The 19,747-nt window shown below is 34.6% G+C and overlaps 1 protein-coding gene across 2 annotated transcripts in view; it reads right to left on the bottom strand.

The window, feature by feature from the left end:
* Positions 1–431: 431 nt before the first annotated feature.
* Positions 432–19,747, bottom strand: part of LOC139512882 (nuclear envelope integral membrane protein 1-like) — a 26,416-nt gene continuing 7,100 nt past the window's right edge. For both annotated transcript variants that reach the window (XM_071300826.1, XM_071300827.1), the window contains exons 5-8: positions 18,439–18,532; positions 3,508–3,860; positions 2,100–2,261; positions 432–798 (exon numbers count right to left, since the gene is read on the bottom strand). In XM_071300826.1, the coding sequence (XP_071156927.1) occupies positions 651–798; positions 2,100–2,261; positions 3,508–3,860; positions 18,439–18,532 (757 nt within the window). In that variant the 3' untranslated portion in view covers positions 432–650. The remainder of the gene's footprint in view (positions 799–2,099; positions 2,262–3,507; positions 3,861–18,438; positions 18,533–19,747) is intronic.

Raw genomic sequence — 19,747 nt, 5'->3', positions numbered from 1 at the left:
CAGGTATTTCAATTATCTTTAGAAATAACATTTCTATGGGACATAACTCCTGTAAAAATAATAAAGTGCTGATTTTGGTACTTATCTGAGACTTTGCTAATGTTAACCTCTAATATTATGCATTTCATAAACATATGAAAAGAACTATACACTTGTGCTAGTAACAACAGCTTACATTTTAAAATAAACGTATCCAAGCTTGCTCTAGCTAGTGTATCACATGAAAATTGCTGAATATTTGAAGGTCTGTCTCATAACCCTAGAAAGACCAACAGAACAATTTTTGAAATGGAAAAGGAGCTTTCTATCAACAGTTCAACAAACCATTTCATACAAGTTTAATGAAGTTTGTTCCTTCTGAGGTTGTTTGAGGTGTGGACAGAAACACAAACATCTATGACAGGCATACACTTAACAAGCACAGAATGACAGACAGACTATCTTTAATACTGACTGTTATTTTAGATAAAGAGGTAAATGATGGTAATGAAAACAGCAGTCAATTGTTAATTCAGTGAGGATGTTAAAAAGTACTTCGATGCTAGCACTGTCATCTTCTGTTAAAAACCACATAACATGGAGGTTTTTATTACAGATTGTAAAATCTATCTTTTTGATATGATTGAAACCCATTTGACATTCTTCCTCCATCATTCTGGGTTTTCATCTTCTGAGATGATGTTTTCTTCCTCATCTTCTTCATTTTCTGTGTGTAATTCCTCATCATTAAAACTGTCATATTCTAATAGTTCTTGATCATTAACATGCCAAGAGTCTCCTTCAATAAAACTAGCAAACCTGTTTAAAAAAAAATACAATAGAATATATTTTTGGGAAAAAAAAACCAAGAGAAGATAGGCGAGTCCTATAATGCTATCAATTTCATCCTTTTAAAATTAGTGTTTTTCATGTGGTTCTACATATTGTACCATAGCTAAGCTTCACCTACTATCCTCTAATATTCTAGTTGGGTTTCAAACATTACTATTTGTGACATTCTTTACTTTGATTTGGTGGGTACAGGTGTACTTCAAACCTTTTTATGTTTTCAATAATTTATACATGTATAGAGTTTGCTAAAAAAAAAAGTATCATTTCCTTTTAACCAGTTATTAAGGAAAAAATGAATTCCTTGTCCATTGTTATCTACAAATGTAGCTTAAACAAGACAAAATTAAGGCATTGGAAGAAGTTAAACTGCATTGCAGAATTTGTGAAAATCATGCAATCAAGTATCTTAAAAAACACCATGTGTCTGAAATACTTGAGAATAGATGACAAACCAGATCATCCGCAGGGCACAGCTTGATACGACTGCAGAGGTCTAACCCTGAACAGTTGGGGCAAATATGGACACAACATTCAAGCTTGATAGAGCTCTGAATTTGGATTGTGATTAAGCAGTTGACAGAAAATAGGTTTCTGACACAGAATGAATGTGGTCTAAGAACTAAAAAAAAATATAATTGGACATTTACATATTATGGTCCAATATCCAAAATCTAAATACATGGTTAGATTCAGTATATCAAAGAACCCCATATATTCTTTTTTGTTGAAATCAAACAAAGTTTAATTTTGGACCCCAATTAGGACCAAATTGAAAACTGGGCCCATAATAAAAAATGTAAGTACAAGTTTAGATTCAGCATATCAAAGAACCTCAAGAATTAAATTTTTGATAATAACAAACTAAGTTTAATTTTGGACCCTTTGAACCTTCATGTACATAATGTAGACCAATTTGAAAACGGGACCAAAAATTAAGACTATAAATACACAGTTAGAATCGGCATATCAAAAAACCCCATTACCGGTAATTAAATTTTTTGATGAAATTTTGGACCCTAATCCCTTAACTGTTGGGACCAAAACCCCCAAAATCAATCCCAAATCCCAACCTTTTTTCAGTGGTTATAAACCTTGTGCTAAAATTTTATTAATTTCTATTTGCTTATACTAAAGTTATTATCCAAAAAACATGTGTTTGGACGAAGCTGACGACGATGCAGACAACGACGTGATACCAATATACGACAATTTTTTATAATTTTTGTGGTCGTATAAAAAAATACCTGATTCAACAATAAAATGTTTACCTATCAGGACTTTTGAGTTTACTGATAACTTTCCATGGTTTACATTCAGGACTCTTGCAAAACTTTCGTAAATCTTCCAAAGCCTTCTTTGTTTCTTCATACCCTTGTTTTTGGTATTCTTCTTCTGTTAATAAACTTACTTTAGGTTTGAATAATTTATATCTAAAAAATCAAAGAAAATCTCTCAATCAGAGTTATCATAAAGAAATGAGCTAATCAGCAAATATAGGTTAAAAACCTGCGTAGTATTTATGACTAAACAAGAGGCTCTCAAGAGCCTGAATCGCTCACCTTGATTTTTTGACATTTATCTTTCGTTTAAGAGATTAAGTGTCCAATTTCATAGTAGTTTGTTTTTTGGGTTTAATGTAAATTAATAAGTGTTAGAAAACATGATAAACAAATTGTGTAAAATTGTCCTTAAAGGGCAATAAGTCTTTAAGAGGTAATTGACAATTTTGGTCATATGAACTTATTTGTAGATCTTACTTTGCCGAACATATTTGCTGTTTACAGTTTACATTAATACTATTCAAGATAATAATAAAAAAACTGCAAAATTTCCTTAAAATTACCAATTTAGTGGCAGCAACCCATCAATGGGTTATTAGATTCATCTGAAAATTTCAGGGCTGATAGAACTTGACCTTATGAACACTTTCCCCCTTGTTAGATTTGCTCTAACTGCTTTGGTTTTAGAAATATAAGCCAAAAACTGCATTTTACCCCTGTGTTCTATTTTTAGTCATGGCGGCCATGTTTTTTGACAGAAAATAAAACACAAACCAGATACCCTAAGGATCATTCCGCTTAAGTTTGGTTGGAATTGGTTCAGTAGTTTCAGAGGAGAAGATGTTTAAATAGTTTACACCAGACGGATGACGACGGACGCCTAGTGATAGTTCAGCTCACAGTTCCTTCGGAAATCTGTTTAAAAAGCTGGGTTTTAGGTATGACTTCAGATAAGACACTCCCTTCTTCCAGTACAAGTATTTACTGGCATACTATAGAAATCATGAAAATAAGGTGGTCCAGAATTGAAGAAATGGAAAATGTTGCCACTGTTTGTTCTGCAATCCCTTATACATGTAATACATGTATAATATATTTAAAAAAAAATTCAAAGTTCTTATGAAATCAAGCAAACATTCATCAATCAAAATAACATGGTTACAAATTGATATAATAACTGACAAGTTAGCAAAGAAGGCCCAAATGTTGAGGATTTATGTTCCTGTAAATTTCAATATATCTGAGACATTTTATATAAATCCCTTTTAAACTAGATGTGTGGGTATAATAATAAATGCCCCTGTCTGCAGCCTTATTGTTTGATGTTTTAAAACAGAAACTTATTGCAAATTCATCATTATACACAATTATTAATATACCAAATGTTAGTTCTTACCTGAAATATCTTGTTAGTTTATTACTATATAATCCTTTAGGTAAATTATACAAAGTCAATATCACCATTATTATAGCTACAGAAATCTTAGGTATTTGAGTCCCTTGATAAATCATTAAGAGACCTAAAGCCTGAATTAACCACTGTAAAATATTAAGGCTTTTCTTGTCTGTGATTGGTCCATATTTATAACATGCACCAAAACTTAGAAATCCAGTCACAGCAATGTATCCTAAGATCCATTTCCAATATGACATAATTGTTGAAGAAAATGAGGTGGCAAAAAGTTGCCAAAAATACATTGATGCACAACAGCTGGATAAAACCATCAAATATCCAAGTTTCTTTAGGCTCTGAAATATAAAAGATTACAATATTTATATTATGCTAAGTTTGTCTTTGTCCGTGGACAAAACCCTCCCTTTTTTCCCCAAGTTGTATGACAAACTTGCACCAATTGTTCAGGGTTTGACCTCTGCGGTCTTATCAGGCTGCACTCAGTGAAGTATTTCATTCCATTTGCAAAAGAGCATAACTCTGGAACTGTTAAAGTGACATCCTAAAAAACTTGATCTGTATTTAGTAGTAATAAGCATTGTCTATAGATTTCATAACATTTGGTTGAGGATAACTTTAGTTAGAGAATTTTAACAAAAAATCATCAATTTTTCCATTTGTAACGGAGTATAACTCTTGAACTGTTAAAGTGACACTACCAGAATTCTGACATGATCTGTATTTTGTGGTAATTATCATTGAGTATAAGTTACATAGCATTTGGTTGAGGCAAACTGAAGTTAGAGAACAAAAACCAAAAAATCTGCAATTTTTCCATTTGTAAAGGGGCATAACTCTAGAACAATAAATGTGACACCCCAAAATTCAGAGTTGATGTGAATTTTGTGGTTATGAGCATTGTGTATTATGTTTCGTAGCATTTGGTAGAGGCAGACTAAGTAAGAGAATGGAAACAAAAACAATGAACTCAGCAATTTTTATACGGCCGCAAAAAAATTTAGGGTCGTATATTGGTATCACATCATCGTTGTCAGCGTCACCCGAAGACGGATGGTTTCTGGATAATAACTTTAGGATAGGTAAAAAGAAATCAATAAAATTTTAACATAATTTTAATAACCACAAAAGGATGCTTGGGATTGATTTTGGGGGTTATGATCCCTACGGTTTAGGAATTAGGGGCCTAAAGGGGCCCAAAACAAGCATTTATCTAGTGTCAGGACAATAAGTTGTGTATAAGTATTTTAATTGTTCTGAAATTGTACCACAGTGTTAAATACCATAAGTAGAAGGTTGGGATATATTTTAAGGGTTATGGGGCAAACAGTCTCGGAATAAAGGGCCAAAAACAAGCATTTTTGTTGTTTCAAGACAATAAATTTGAGTTATCTTTCTTTGTCCAGAATGGTTGTTGAATCACCTAAAACCAATGCTTGATGAAATCCTCTTTGAAAATTGGAGTTATCTTTCTTTGTCCAGAATAGTAGTTGAATCAACTTAAATCAATACTATATACAATATACATTGCAATATTCACTTTAACTACCAACTGATAAATTAAACCAATCTTCACCATTCAGTGATTACAAGTACTTTGATTACCATTCAAAGTTATGCCCCTTTAAAAGTGGAAATTTTTTTCCTTTTTGTTCTCTTAAAGTTATAATAAACGCGTGACCAGTGAAAAATAATGCTATTCTTATTCTTGAACCAATGCATACAAACATCATAAACTAAGTCTTCTGTGCACGATTTTATTATTTTTTTTGAACTAAATTTTGTATAATCGTCAATTTTTTTTTCAATCGATCACTGTTGTTGTGAAAATATGGCAGGTAATTAAAGTTCGTGTTTTGCAGCAGAAGTTTAAGGATTGTCACCTGTTTGTAAAAAAAACAACCCAAAAAGGTATGGCTATTGAGACGTGTTTAACATGTACAATTAGATAATAGTTTATTTTAAGGACAGCCATGTGTATTGCGAACACCGGGTTTTTACGAGATGGGTCACACTGAGGTCACTTTGCATACGGAAAATATGTCGGGGAATCGCTTCCAGCAATTAAAATAAAGTAAACTTCTTCTAAATATAAACATATTAAAGAATTTTCTTGAGAAAAAGTATATGTACATAAGTTATATAATGAAAACTATCCATTGAGTTATAAAAAAACATATGCATTATTTTTTTTAATTTGAGGTTTCTTATGACTTTAACTTAAGTTTGTCTCAACTAAATTTGATGAAATGTGTATATAATGCTTATTACCCCTAAACTCAGTTGAAGTTCAATTTTTGGCAGCTTCACTTTTACAGTTCTTGAGTCATGTCCCTTTATAATGTTATATGCTAGGGAAGGCACCATCTGTGTCCATAGCATCTGTGTCCGTTTGGACACATTCCACATTTATGTTTTTAAAAGTAACTATTAATTAATATTAATTTTAACCATGACTGTATGACATTTAATATTTTAATATTTTATGATGTATTTAAATGAGTAGTTATTGTTGCAAACTCCATTAGAAATTTGAATTGAGATCATTTATGGAATAAGGGAGAGGAGGAGGTGAAAAAAATTGTGGGGGAGGGGGGGGGGGGGGTCATTTTTTCTCGTTTCAGATTTCAGAAATTAAAAAGAAAATTTCTTCAAATATTTTTTTTTTGAGAGGATAATATTCAACAGCATTGTGAATTGCTCTTGAAAAAGCAAAAAAAAAAAAAAATTAAGTTCATTAGATCACATTCATTCTGTGTCAGAAACTTATGCTGTGTCAACTATTTAATCACAATCCAAATTCAGATCTGTATCCAGCTTGAATGTTGTGTCCATACTTGACCCAACTGTTTAGGGATCGACCTCTGCAGTCATATAAAGCTGTGCCCTGCGGAGCATCTGGTTTCATTTGTAAAGAAGCATAACTCTAGAACGGTTAAAGTGACACCACCAAATTTCAAACTTGATCTGTATTTTGTGGTATAAAGAATTGTGTATAATTTTCATAACATTTGATGGAGATAATCTAAAGTAAGGGAACGGAAACTATCTTTGGGATGTACGGACATACAGGTTGCAGTTATGTAATTGACTTTTCTATAGACTTACATGCAAAACAGCTGGTCTTTGAAAATAAACAAATAAAAAATGCTACATAGAAAAACAAGAGTGCACACGCTGAAATGTCTTGCCTTCTATAGTAATCCTTGATATTATGTTGATAGTCCTAAGTATAAAGCTAAGCTTTATTACAACTGTCACATAAACTTAACATTAACCAAGATAACTAAACAAAGACCAATGAACCTTGAAAAAGAGGTCCAGGTCAGATGAACCATGCCAGGCAGACAGGTACAGCTAACAATGCTTCTATACAACATATATAGTTGACACATTACTAATAGTTTAAGAAAAATAGACCAAAACATAAAAACTTAACACTGTGCAATGAACCGTGAAAATGAGGTCACGGTTAAATAAAACCTGCTCGACTGACATAAAGATCATAAAATATTTCCATACACCAAATATAGTTGGCCTATGGCATATAACATTAGATAAAAAGACCAAAACTCAAAAACTTAACTTTGACCACTGAACCATGAAAATGAGGTCAAGGTCACATGACATCTGCCTGCTAGACATGTACACTTAAGAATCATCCAGGTCTTCCACCTTCTAAAATATAAAGCTTTTAAGAAGTGAGCTAACGCCGCCGCCGTAGCCGCCGCCACCAGATCACTATCCCTATGTCGAGCTTTCTGCAACAAAAGTTGCAGACTCGAAAAAAATATGTTCATACATGTGAAATTGTGATTTAATCAGTGGAAAAGAGGGTAATGCCAAGAAGAATAAAATGTAACGTAACCCTGAAGTCAAAACTATTTTTTTTATACTTTCTGTTTGCTGTTTTTACTAGGCAGCACCACTTCCAATAAACATGTTATCCTTCCACTTTCCAGGATTGATATCCCCGAAAAGATGCAAGATTTTTTTAAAATATATAAATAGATATAGGAAGATGTGGTGTGAGTGCCAATGAGACAACTCTCCATACAAATAACAATTTAAAAAGTAAACCATTATAGGTTAAAGTACGGTCTTCAACACGGAGCTTTGGCTCACACCAAACAACAAGCTATAAAGGGCCCCAAAATTACTAGTGTAAAACCATTCAAACGGGAAAACCAACGGTCTAATCTATATAAACAAAACGAGAAACGAGAAACACGTATATATTACATAAACAAACGACAACTACTGTACATCAGATTCCTGACTTAGGACAGGTGCAAACATTTGCAGCGGGATTAAAAGTTTTAATGGATCCAAACCTTCTCCCCTTTTCTGAAACAATAGCATAACATCACAACAAAGAAAAACATACGATAAAATATCAATTGGCAGACTTAACTCAATCAAAAAACGTATGATTAAACAATGAACGAATATATATATATATGTTTCAATTCAGCATAAACTTTTAATCAAACAGAAAAAATTTAGTCCAGAAAAAAGGGACTATTTTATTTCCATTCATGTTTTGACATGCACCAGAAACTGGAGTTGTAATACAAGACTGGTACCTACAAATGGACAAGGGTAAACTTAATGACACCCCCTCCCCCCCCCCCCCCCCCCCCCCACTACGGCGGAAATTTCCCAATTTTTCCTATTTTTGACTTAAACTAGACATGCAGCTGGAAGTAGTAATTTCCTAGGCATATTTCAATAATAGCAAGATCAGTTTCTGCCCCCAGATGACAGTATGGAAGTTTCAGGCTTCTGAACTGCTTGTGTCAGACATCAAAAGGAAGCCGACCCCTCCAAAAAAAAACAGTTTTATCTGATTAATTTTTGGAGCTCATATAGGAGCTAAAAATGAACACTAAACCTGAGAAACATGACAATAAATAGCTTAAGGTTGATGCAACATGTATAAACATCAGGTCTAGCCACAATCAGATGTACATTTCATATTAGGTCTATGTTATAGACATGAAGATGGACTTAATTTAAATATTACAGTGTAACCTGTGTTATCCAACAAAATATTTCAGATGAAGCAGGGTGTCTGAATACTCATGTTTTTTCTGCAAGGATAGGCATATATTGAGACTATGATAATGTGTTGATTAAAGCAGAATGTTGGAATACTCAGGTGTCTGATTTGTACATTTTTAAAGTAAAATGAGATTTTATTAAATAAATACTTACCATCATAAATTCTGAGTGCATCCATCTGCGCAAGTCTGACAGGCGGAAAACCCCAAAATAAAAATATCATCCAATGAGAAGAGGGATGACCAGTGCCCGTATAACCATGCCTTTATATCATCCATTTAATTTTCCAACATAAGCATGAAGCCATAGGAAAAAAACAGGGGATGAAGGGGAGGTTGGGAGGGACCTTTAATTTATGATGGTAAGTATTTATTTAATAAAATCTCATTTTACTTTAAAAATGTACAATTTTATGTCAATAAATACGTTACCATCATAAATTCTGAGTGAAATATAGAATCTAACACAAAGCTGAATCCCCTGAACCAGAAGATGCAGGAGGAAAAACAACTCTTTGTGCGGAAACTAAAGGTCCTAAGGAGTACAAACTCTGAGCTTGAGTAGCTAAAGACTGCAGATAATGAGAAATGAAAGAATTTTCAGTTCTCCAGAAACCTGCAGATAAGACTTCCTCTAAAGAAGCATTATTAAACAGAGCCCAGGAGGTAGAAATAGCTCTAACATCATGGGCTTTAATATGCATACTATTCAGAAGTTCTTCATTAGAAAAACTGTAAGCTAATTGAATAGTTTTACAGATCCAAGATGAAATGGTTTTAACAGACAAATCTTGTTTTCCTTTGTTAATAGGAATAAATAACCTGGAATTTGAGGAGGTGCGGAGACTTTGAGTTCTCTGAAGATATAAAAGTAAGACTCGGATAGGACAAAGTACTTTAGAACTTGAATCAACAGGAAGGGCTGGAATCACTATCGGTTCTGAACCTCTACCAGGAATTTGATTTTTGGCTAAAAAAGCTGGATCCGTTAATAGGGTAACAGATGACTTATCCCTATTAAAACGAAGGCAGTAGTCAGCAGTGGAAAAAGCATGAATTTCACTTCTTCTTCTACCAGAAGCTAAGGCAAGAAGGAAACAACACTTATACGACAAAAACTTGATTTCAACCTTTTCCGCAGGTTCAAAAGGATGGTTTTTTAAAGCTGATAAAACAAGACTCAAATTCAAAGACGGGATTAAAACTCTCTGTCTAGGGCGTTCAAGAGTGAAATTCTTAACTAAAAGAGAAATGAATTCATCATTACCAAAGTCTGGACCTCCAGACAGTAGAATCGTCCTAGAAATAGCTGATCTATAGCCTTTAATAGTAGAGGGAGATAATCCTTTCTCTTCAAAAAGGTGGATCAGAAAGTCTGCTAGTTGTTGTACAGAAATTTGGAAAGGATCAATTTCCTTCCCACTACACCAACTACTGAAGATAGTCCACTTGGCATCATAGACGATGTTAGTGGAATCTCTGACTGCCCTGGAGAGATGTCTGGCTGCGCATTCAGAAAAACCTCTCTCCTTGAAGCTATCCCTGAGAGAAGCCACGCGAACAGATGTAGCTTCTCTGGATTGGGATGAAGTATCTTGCCCTTGAACTGGGACAAAAGATTGTGTCGTACTGGTAGAACCAGTGGACGAGCACAGGATAGATGAAGAAGATCTGGAAACCAGGCTTGTTTGGGCCAAGCTGGAGCAATAAGAATGATCAACCCTTGCTCTGCTGAGATCTTCCGAAGAACTTGTGACAGAAATCTGAACGGTGGGAAAGCATAAGCGAACATCCCGTCCCAAGGAACACTCATGCAGTCCACTGCGTAAGCTTTCGGATCTGGTACAGGAGACATGAACACTTGAATTTTGTAATTGAGGCTCGTTGCAAACAGGTCTACATGGGGAGACCCCCACTGAAGTGTTATTGCCTGAAATACTGATTGTAGAAGTTCCCACTCTGTATTGACTGGAGTAAGTGTTCTTGACAGAGCATCTGCTAACACATTGAGTTTCCCTGGGACATGACGAACTACAATCTGTAGATGAAGTTGATTGCAAAGAAGAAGGATTTCTCTTGCTAAAAGATACAGCTCGTAACAATGAGTTCCCCCTTGGTTTCGCAAATAAGCCACCACAGTGGTGTTGTCCGTTGCTAGAACCAGAGATTTGTTCTGCAGTAGGGACTGAAAATGAGACAGGGCAAGAAGCACTGCCTTCATTTCTAGTATGTTGATGTGTTCCTTCAAAAGATCTGGAGTCCACACTCCTGACACTGAAAGACCTTCCATATAAGCTCCCCAACCGAGGTTGGAGGCATCTGTGAACAGAGTCTGATTTGGGACTGGAGAGGACAGAAGTTGGCCTCTCAAAACGTTTGCTTGAGAAGTCCACCAAACCAAATGAGGACACAATTCCTGATGAATGATTGGAACTGGAAACTCCCAATTCTGTGTAGCTGGGAGCCAATGTTGGTGTAGATAAAATTGAAGAGGTCGAATGTGAAGGCGACCAAGTGGAACAACATCGGCTAGAGAATTTAAGAGACCTAGCAGTTGTGAAAACTGGCGAGCAGTGACTGTTTTTTGAGACAGAAACAGATGAATTTTTGAACAAAGATTCTGAAACTTTTCCTGAGGAGGTCGAACTATGCACTGATGAGTAAGGTAATGTTCGCCTAGGAAAATAAAGTCCTGAGACGGAATGAGGTCCGACTTTTTCCAAGAAATGAGAAACCCCAGAGAGAGCAGCAATCTGATGACTACATCTGTATTGAGATAGAGTTTCTCGGGAGAAAGTTCCTTGATCAGTGAGTCGTCCAGGTAAGAATGAATCTGAATAGCCTGTGAATGAAGGTGAGCAATTGCTACCTGCATAAGTTTGGTGAAAGCTAGTGGTGCAGTTGACAGACCAAAAGGGAGAGCCCTGAACTGGTAAACCCTTTTGTTCCAAACAAACCGAAGGAATTTGCGGTATGAATGGCAAACTGGGACATGAAAATAGGCGTCCGTCAGGTCCAGGGATGTTGTCCACATACCTGGAAGAATAGAAGCTCTTATTGAACGATTGGTCTCCATTTTGAAATGGGGAATAATCATATAAGAGTTGAGGATAGACAAGTCGATGACCGGTCTCATTCCTCCGGTCTTCTTCGATACAAGGAAGAGACGAGAATAGAAACCTGGATCTATTGAAGATACAGGGACTTCCTCCACTGCCCTCTTTGTCAAAAGAGTCTCTACTTCTGTTGACAGAAGAAGAAATTTCTGTGGATCTTGAGTACTGGACAGTGGGATAGGAACAGGTGAAAGAGGTGGTTGTTCTTTGAATTGAAGAGTCAATCCCCCTCGAATTACTGACAGAACCCAACAATCTGAGGTAATACTTATCCATTTTTTTAGAAAATGAGTTAACCTCCCCCCTACTGGTAATTGAGAAAGAGGAGTTTTGTAGTACATCTCTGGATTGGGTTCTGACAGTAACGTACGAGGGGGCAACTTCCTAGGAAGAGGGATTGGCCCTCTTGCCACCTCTCTTAAAACTGTTAGGTTTAGACCTAGGGATTGAAGATTTCTTAGGTTTATTACCTCCATCATTAGTGATTTTCCTCCTCTTCTCCTGAGAATTATAAGATGAGCCTCCAGCAAAGGAATAACTACCTCGCTTAGAATTATTTCCCGAAACAGATACATTTACCTTCACTGGGACTGGAGTTTGATTGAGATGTTTCTGTACCTCATCAAGTGGTAACCCAAATATCTTCTCATCCAAAGGAGACTTGATTAAAGCATCCTTAAGATTATCTGACACCTTTGCCTTCTCCAAAATTTCAGATCTTTTGGATAAGGTGCAGTTGGCGATGGAACCCATAATCAGCAATTGAGAGGCACCCAAAGCCTTGTCTACCTGTAATAGGAAAGGTTTGAACTCTGGTGGAAGAGAAGAGTCTTTAAGAACTGGGGCAACTGCTGATAAGAAATGTTCAGCAGTGCCTAGAACATGAGAAGCGTTTCTAAGAAGATTCTCTGTTTTAGACCAAACAGACTGAGTAAGACGCAGTCCATCGGCGGGTTTAGAAGAAATAGAAGTTGATAACACTTTGTCACATTTGGGTACTAGTTTGCCCAAAGTAGAGTCAAAAATTTCATAATCCTTAGAGCGGAACTGCTCAGAGAATGAGGCCAGACCGAAACCACTAACCTGGGAAAATTGGGACTCATTAGACACAATCCCATCATTAATGATCTGCAAAGAGTTGGACATATGATTAGACTGTGGAAAACTACTATGAGATTTATTATCATCTACAGGCAGACCACATGAAGCCTCAAAAGTGGAGGTTAGTTTCTTGGGTCTGGGAGGTGACTGAAAAGGCACCTTGTTGACATCTCTCATGATAGTATAAACAGAATCTCTGAGATCCTTCAAGGAGGAAGGGGCATCTTCAGTCTCTGGTTCTTTACCAGAATTGGTAGAAGACTGACCAATTACAGATGAAGATAAAGACAGGAACAGAAGGTTGCGAAACAATCTGAGAAACCTGAACTGAGTTGTCATCTTCATCCGAAGTAAACCCTTCTTCTTGGCTGCCTGGGGCAACTGAAAAACGTTCCTCCTCATCACTGTCTTCCAGGTCACTTCCAATGTCATGATCTGGACGGAGTGAAATCACTGGAGAACTTGACTTATTGGCAATGTTCTCTAGTGTACACAGGCGATTGGAGAAGGAAGTCAATTCCGAAGAAATAGATTGACGAAAATCATCCAAAATACTCTTGAACCCATCTAAGGAGGGGCCAGAGTTAGCTACCTGATTAGACTGATGCCCAACAGAAGAGGTAGGCAGAGCAGCAGGTACAGATATACTACTACCCCTACTAGACACTGCTACAGGAGGAGCAGGAACTGATAGATTAGGAGTAGTACTCTGTGGAACAATAACTGGTGTTGGTCCACAATAAGGCCAGAAACCTGGAAAGGGCTGACTAGGAAAAACCTGATTAGGAAAACCTTGACCAGGAAACCCTTGACCATGAAAACCCTGACCAGAAAAGCCTGAATAAGGATAACCCTGAGACCAAGGAGGTCTAGACCATGACATGGCATTACTAGCCGAAGCCGGTAAAGTTAAGCCACAATAGGACGCTGGTGCTCTAGAACCAGGTAAGTTCAAACCCATAGAGATACCAGGGTAAGATGAAAAGGACCCTGTGGTGTCAACTGGCCTAGAAAAAGTGTGTGTAACCGTAGCAGTGGTAGGGACACCTCCATCATAACCGACAGAACCTGCATGCAGGGTCTGTTGACCGGTCTTAGTAGTCACCGAAGTAAAAACGTCGGTTAGTTGACTACTAATAGGAGGGGTTCCCTGCCCTACCGCTGTTACGGTCGCAGGAAAGGGTAATGAACCGTCTAAGAAAACATCATTACCTGTAATGGCCTCGTAAGGACTGGGAGCATTAAACTCCATAATTAAATAAGTATGAAGTTAAACACTTATAACAACAATATAATAACAAAAAATGTCAAATAAATAATGGTATGGGGATACCTACAATATTCAATATAGAAAAAACAAAAAACTTCAGTCTTCTCTGTAAGTTATGTACTAATACAAAAATATGTGTGTCTTGATGCGCAGGCGGAAATTAAATGGATGATATAAAGGCATGGTTATACGGGCACTGGTCATCCCTCTTCTCATTGGATGATATTTTTATTTTGGGGTTTTCCGCCTGTCAGACATGCGCAGATGGATGCACTCAGAATTTATGATGGTAACGTATTTATTGACATAAAATAGGCAGGTTACACTGCATTTTTGAACTGAAGAAGAGAATATAGAGATTGACACAATGCATATCAAATATCATTTATTTGTGTGACTGTCTGAAAAAAAAAACCCACTAAAATACACGATAAAAATGGAGAAAATTTCATGTCACTTGTTTCATTTAAAATGACAGTTTTTATCAATTGATAATTAATATAAAGTGAACCTAATTTGTACCAACGTACATTATTGGTTCACTGTTATAGATAATTTATTCATCTTTCTTTTGCAGGTTGTTGCAATGAATAATCTTCAGGGTTTACAAAGTTATGATAAAAAGTGGAATATTATGGGTTCGTTATGCAGTTTTGTATTTTTGTTTTCATCTTGTTCATTGTAGTGATAAAAGTGAAAAATAAATGACATTTATGCTATTATGTGTTTTGTTTTCTCTTCTTGTATATAAATTACCAACAACTACATATATTAATATTGCAGTACCCTACCTTGAGACATATGCCATCCAAGTTGGATATAAGGCAAAGTGAAGTTTCAGGATTACCAGCAGATGAGGAAGTGTCTACAGATAAGACACTTGTAAATGACAAGTATTAAATTCAATTATTAGTCTACTTTTGAACTTAAATCTAGATTATAGGTGATGAAAGCTCTTTGTACAAATTAAAACTCAGTAATATCAACATAAATATAATCACAATTATTTCTTTTGATTATTCATATTTGTCTTGTCCGTAGACATTACCACATAGTATTTGTTTCCAATTTCCTTGAGTTCAGCTTCATTTGATAGATAAAATGTATGTTCTTTTTTTCAAGAGAACACATTCAATTATGTCAAAATTAAGTTTTAATGATAGTTTAATTGTTAAACAGTCAGATTTATGAATTTCAGTTGAAAGAATGTGTTTTCATTTTTGTTTAATCAATAAAATTTTGAGATATGTAACGAATCATAGGTACATTTTAATATTTTCCAATAATTCAAAAACATAGCTTAAAATTTAATGGTTAACTTTTAATCTGAAGTTAAACAATTTTTTTTTAATGCACTGAAGGTGGTACCTAACACTACAGGGAGATAACTCTGTAAAATCAGCTAAATATTTTAATCACATTGTATTGTTATATCAAAATAAGTATTTGTCAAACTGCTATATATCAATTTTATTATATTTTGGTCAAATGCATTCAACTATGTCAAAATTAAGTTTTAATCATAGTTTGATTGTTAAACAAAACATAAAAATTGTATTGCTAAGTTTGAATGTTTATTCATGTTATTGTAAGAATATGCATCAAGTAATTTTAATGTTCTATACACCAAAAGAAAGTGTTTATTTATTTTTTTTTTTTTTGAAGTTTTGTTATTCATAGATAAGTTTAGATATAGTTTAATCAGATCAGAGTAATGAATAAAGACAGCAACTGTTGTTTGAAATAATTGTGAGTTAAACATGTTTTTGTCATCTTTTTCCCAATTAAAATGTTTAATATTTAATAATTCTAAACATATTTTGTTGTCTTTGTCATTGGCCCAAAATCTGAAACTGCTGTCCATGTCTTGAAGGTAACCATTGAAGAAAATTACACTGTTTTTTTTCTAATAAAAAAATTAATATTTCTTCTAAAAACTGCATGTAATTATATAGATGCTTCAAGTGTTAGCCTTATGACAGCTATTTTTCATAATTTGAACCATTTCTGTACCAAAATATTAAAAGGGTTTTTTCCTGATGTGATATTCATTTTTGACTTCATCTGAAACACAAAATGTACATCTGATTGTGGCGAGGCTGCACAACATTTATTTAATGTTGTATAGTTGACCTCTTTACAGTGTTCTCCCAAGGATTTTTTGACAGTGCTCTTGTAAGTGCACGATATTATATTGATTCACCTTTCGTGTTTTTGAAGAAATGTTACATTTACTTACAACTGTCATGTTGGTTATATTCTATCAAATAGAAAAAGACCTGCCTTTTTATGTACATGTACATATATATATATATATATATATATATATATATATATATATATATATATATCAGTCTAAAGATTTGCACAACGGTACTGATATAAGATGTTATAATACGAAAATGTTGTTATTAAATCGTGCTGACGAATATTTCGGCTCAACAAATGGCCTTCTTCAAGTGTCACAAGTTTTAACAATACTGATACATAATGTATAAGGTGTAAAAATAGATCAGTAATAATACAGGTAAGTTTTGGTCGATTGACCACGATTTAATAACAACATTTTCGTATTATAACATCTTATATCAGTACCGTTGTGCAAATCTTTAGACTGATATAATTTTTTCCTTATCTGCATAGTATCGCCTATTCTAGACGATCCGGTACATAGTAAATTTGCTGGTTGGTCGTTTTTATAGACTTTTATACATATATATATATATACAAGTCTAAATTGAAAACAACGTTCAAACCTCTGATTGCGTTGAATAAAAACCACAAATTTTATATGTGTGCATGTAACAAATTACAGCACAAACAACATTTTCCAAAAGACCAAAAATGTGAAAAAATACATTTTAACAAAACGCATTTGACTAACAGGACGAACAACTGAGGTTCTTAAACCCTGCTGACTGCCATTGACGATATATATATATATTATCACAAATGAAAGTAAGTTACATTTTATTATTAAGCTTTTAATTTTAATACCTAGATAATTAGGTCTTTCCACTTTTCTGTGGAAAGACCTATTGTTTTTCTTCTGATTATTTTTTTTTTCTTCCGCCTAAATTTTTTCTTGCGATAAATATTTGTCCAATTTCGACCAAAGCAATATGAACGCTCCATATGAGAGTTATTTCCCCTTTTGTATTTGAAATTTTGAAATGTATTTTAAACTGGAAAACCATAAGTGATAGAGACCTAGGATCTTTTGATTTGAGGTCCTTGGTCCAAAAAAATGAAAATTAGGTCAAGGTCAAAGGTCAAGGTCATATTCTAATTTTTGAATTTGTCTTATTTTCACTCATTTTCATTAACCTTATAAGATATTGACAAATTATTTTGTATAAATTGTTAGTTGCGACATGTGGTAACTAAATAATTTTAGTTGAAAGGGTGCGTAAACAATGAATGGGAGTTTTCGCCCCTATCATAATTATGTGTAAAGTGATATAACTTATTAACCATACATATTAGAGACCTAGGATCTTTTGATTTGAGATCCTCAGTTTGTGAACTTGAAATTGAGGTCAAGGTCATAGGTTAATTTGACGTTCTAGATTTTGACCTTTGCTTTAAATTCATATCTAAACATCATAAAGCCAAATGAACTGACATTTTAGACTGATTTTTTATATTTTAATATCAAAATAGATATTAACTGGTGGAAAGACCTTCAATTGTTCTCTGAACAATTGGTTTTTAATTTTAATTGATTCCATTATCATCTCCATTATTAGAGTCTAAATGTTTGGAGAGTCATTAGAGCTAAATAACAGAATTATCTGTGAGATTTTAATATTACGGTCCCTGCATGGTAAGGGTTTGGAATCACTTTTGCAGTGTATCCCAAAACTCTGTCTGACCGACAAAATGTCAGACAAAAAAATCAATCGGTCAGACAAACTCTAAAACAGTTTGGCACAGACTGCTTTTGGGTATCCCATTGCAAACATGGACATTGCAAAAGCTATTCAAGTTGGAGAAGAAAGGCCTAAGGTTCTGTCAACTTTGCTTACAGTTTTTCTAGCTGTTATACATTGATCCAGAATGTTCAATACAAAGAAACAAATATTACATTCATATTCAGGTCAGTATTTTTATGACACATATAATATTTACAATAAGACAAAATTATTAGCTTATAAAATTGAGAAAGGAAATCGGGAATGTGTCAAAGAGACAACAACCCGACCATAGAGCAGTCAACAGCCGAAAGCCACCAATGGGTCTTCAATGTAGCGAGAAAATCCCGCACCCAATATGTTGTATGCATACAATGACAGGCTTCCAAACTTACTCTGTCTAGACTGGTCTATGTACAACTGTCAAATAACATCAATAGAGAAATCATTACCTGTGGAAAAACTCTGTGGAGAATTATCATCAGAATGAGTAAAGATGCTATAATACCAAGTGATACACCAGATCCGTATTGTAAATTAACATTCCTGAAATAATAATCATGATAATATGAAAACATAATCAGTCTTTTCAAAATAAACATCAAGGATCAATAGTTGTCATAACAAACAATCAAGATGTTTCCTATAGCAAACGGAGCAAATTATAATTGAGAGAAAAAAGTTTTTTTTCTTCTTCAAATCTGTACTTTTCATGTTTGGATAGCTTCAAAATGGTGAAGTTGAAATCATCCCTTCGTAAATTTTACGGACGCCATCACGAGTTGGTTGACCGTTATGGAATAACCGTTTCACAAATGATATCGGATATGTTCCTTACGTCGTAACTACAATCCCCTTCCCTTTCATGAATGTGACCTACCGAATTAGACTATTTACCAGATTTGTTATCACATAAGCAACACGACGGGTGCCACATGTGGAGCAGGATCTGCTTACCCTTCCAGAGCACCTGAGATCACCCTTAGTTTTTTGGTGGGGTTCGTGTTGTTTATTCTTTAGTTTTCTATGTTGTGTCATGTGTGCTGTTGTTTGTTTGTCTTTTTTCATTTTTAGCCATGGCGTTGTCAGTTTGTTTTAAATTTATGAGTTTGACTGTCCCTTTGGTATCTTTCGTCCCTCTTTCAAAATAAAACTAAGTTAAAGGCAGTGCCTAAAATATGTTTTGAAAATTGGTGATAAGGGTCTAATATAAAGCACAGGAGATTACACATAATGTAGTTATGTAAAGTTTATAAAATCTATCTGATAGACTACCCCTGGACCTAAGATTAAGTCTTTTATTTAGCTGGACACGTGCAGAAAACCATATTTCAGTACTCAAATCAATCTAACTGTTACATTGAATATGCTGTGATAATCAAGATACCAGTGCTATAAATAGCAAATAGCACACAGTGGCCTTTTGGGGCTGACTAGATAGTAATTTTATATAATAATCTAGACATGCTAGAAGTGAAATTAAAAGTGTGAAAAAAACAGAATATATTCATGTTCAATTGATGATTAAATTACAATAAATGCTTATGAACAAAATAATTAATATACTAAAGTCAGGAGCCTCTGGCCTTTGTAAGTCTTGTATTATTTTTAACTTTAGTTTCTTGTGTATAATTTGGAGTTTAGTATGGCGTTCATTATCACTGAACAAGTATATATATTTATTTAGGGGCCAGCTGAAGGACGCCTCTGGGTGTTGGAATTTCTCGCTGCATTGAAGACCTATTGGTGACCTTCTGCTGT

This window comes from Mytilus edulis, chromosome 2 (genome assembly GCF_963676685.1).
Source record: "Mytilus edulis chromosome 2, xbMytEdul2.2, whole genome shotgun sequence".
In the NCBI taxonomy this organism is placed as follows: domain Eukaryota; kingdom Metazoa; phylum Mollusca; class Bivalvia; order Mytilida; family Mytilidae; genus Mytilus; species Mytilus edulis.
Note: the sequence above shows the minus strand (reverse complement) of the source record. Positions and strands in the feature narration are given on the sequence as shown.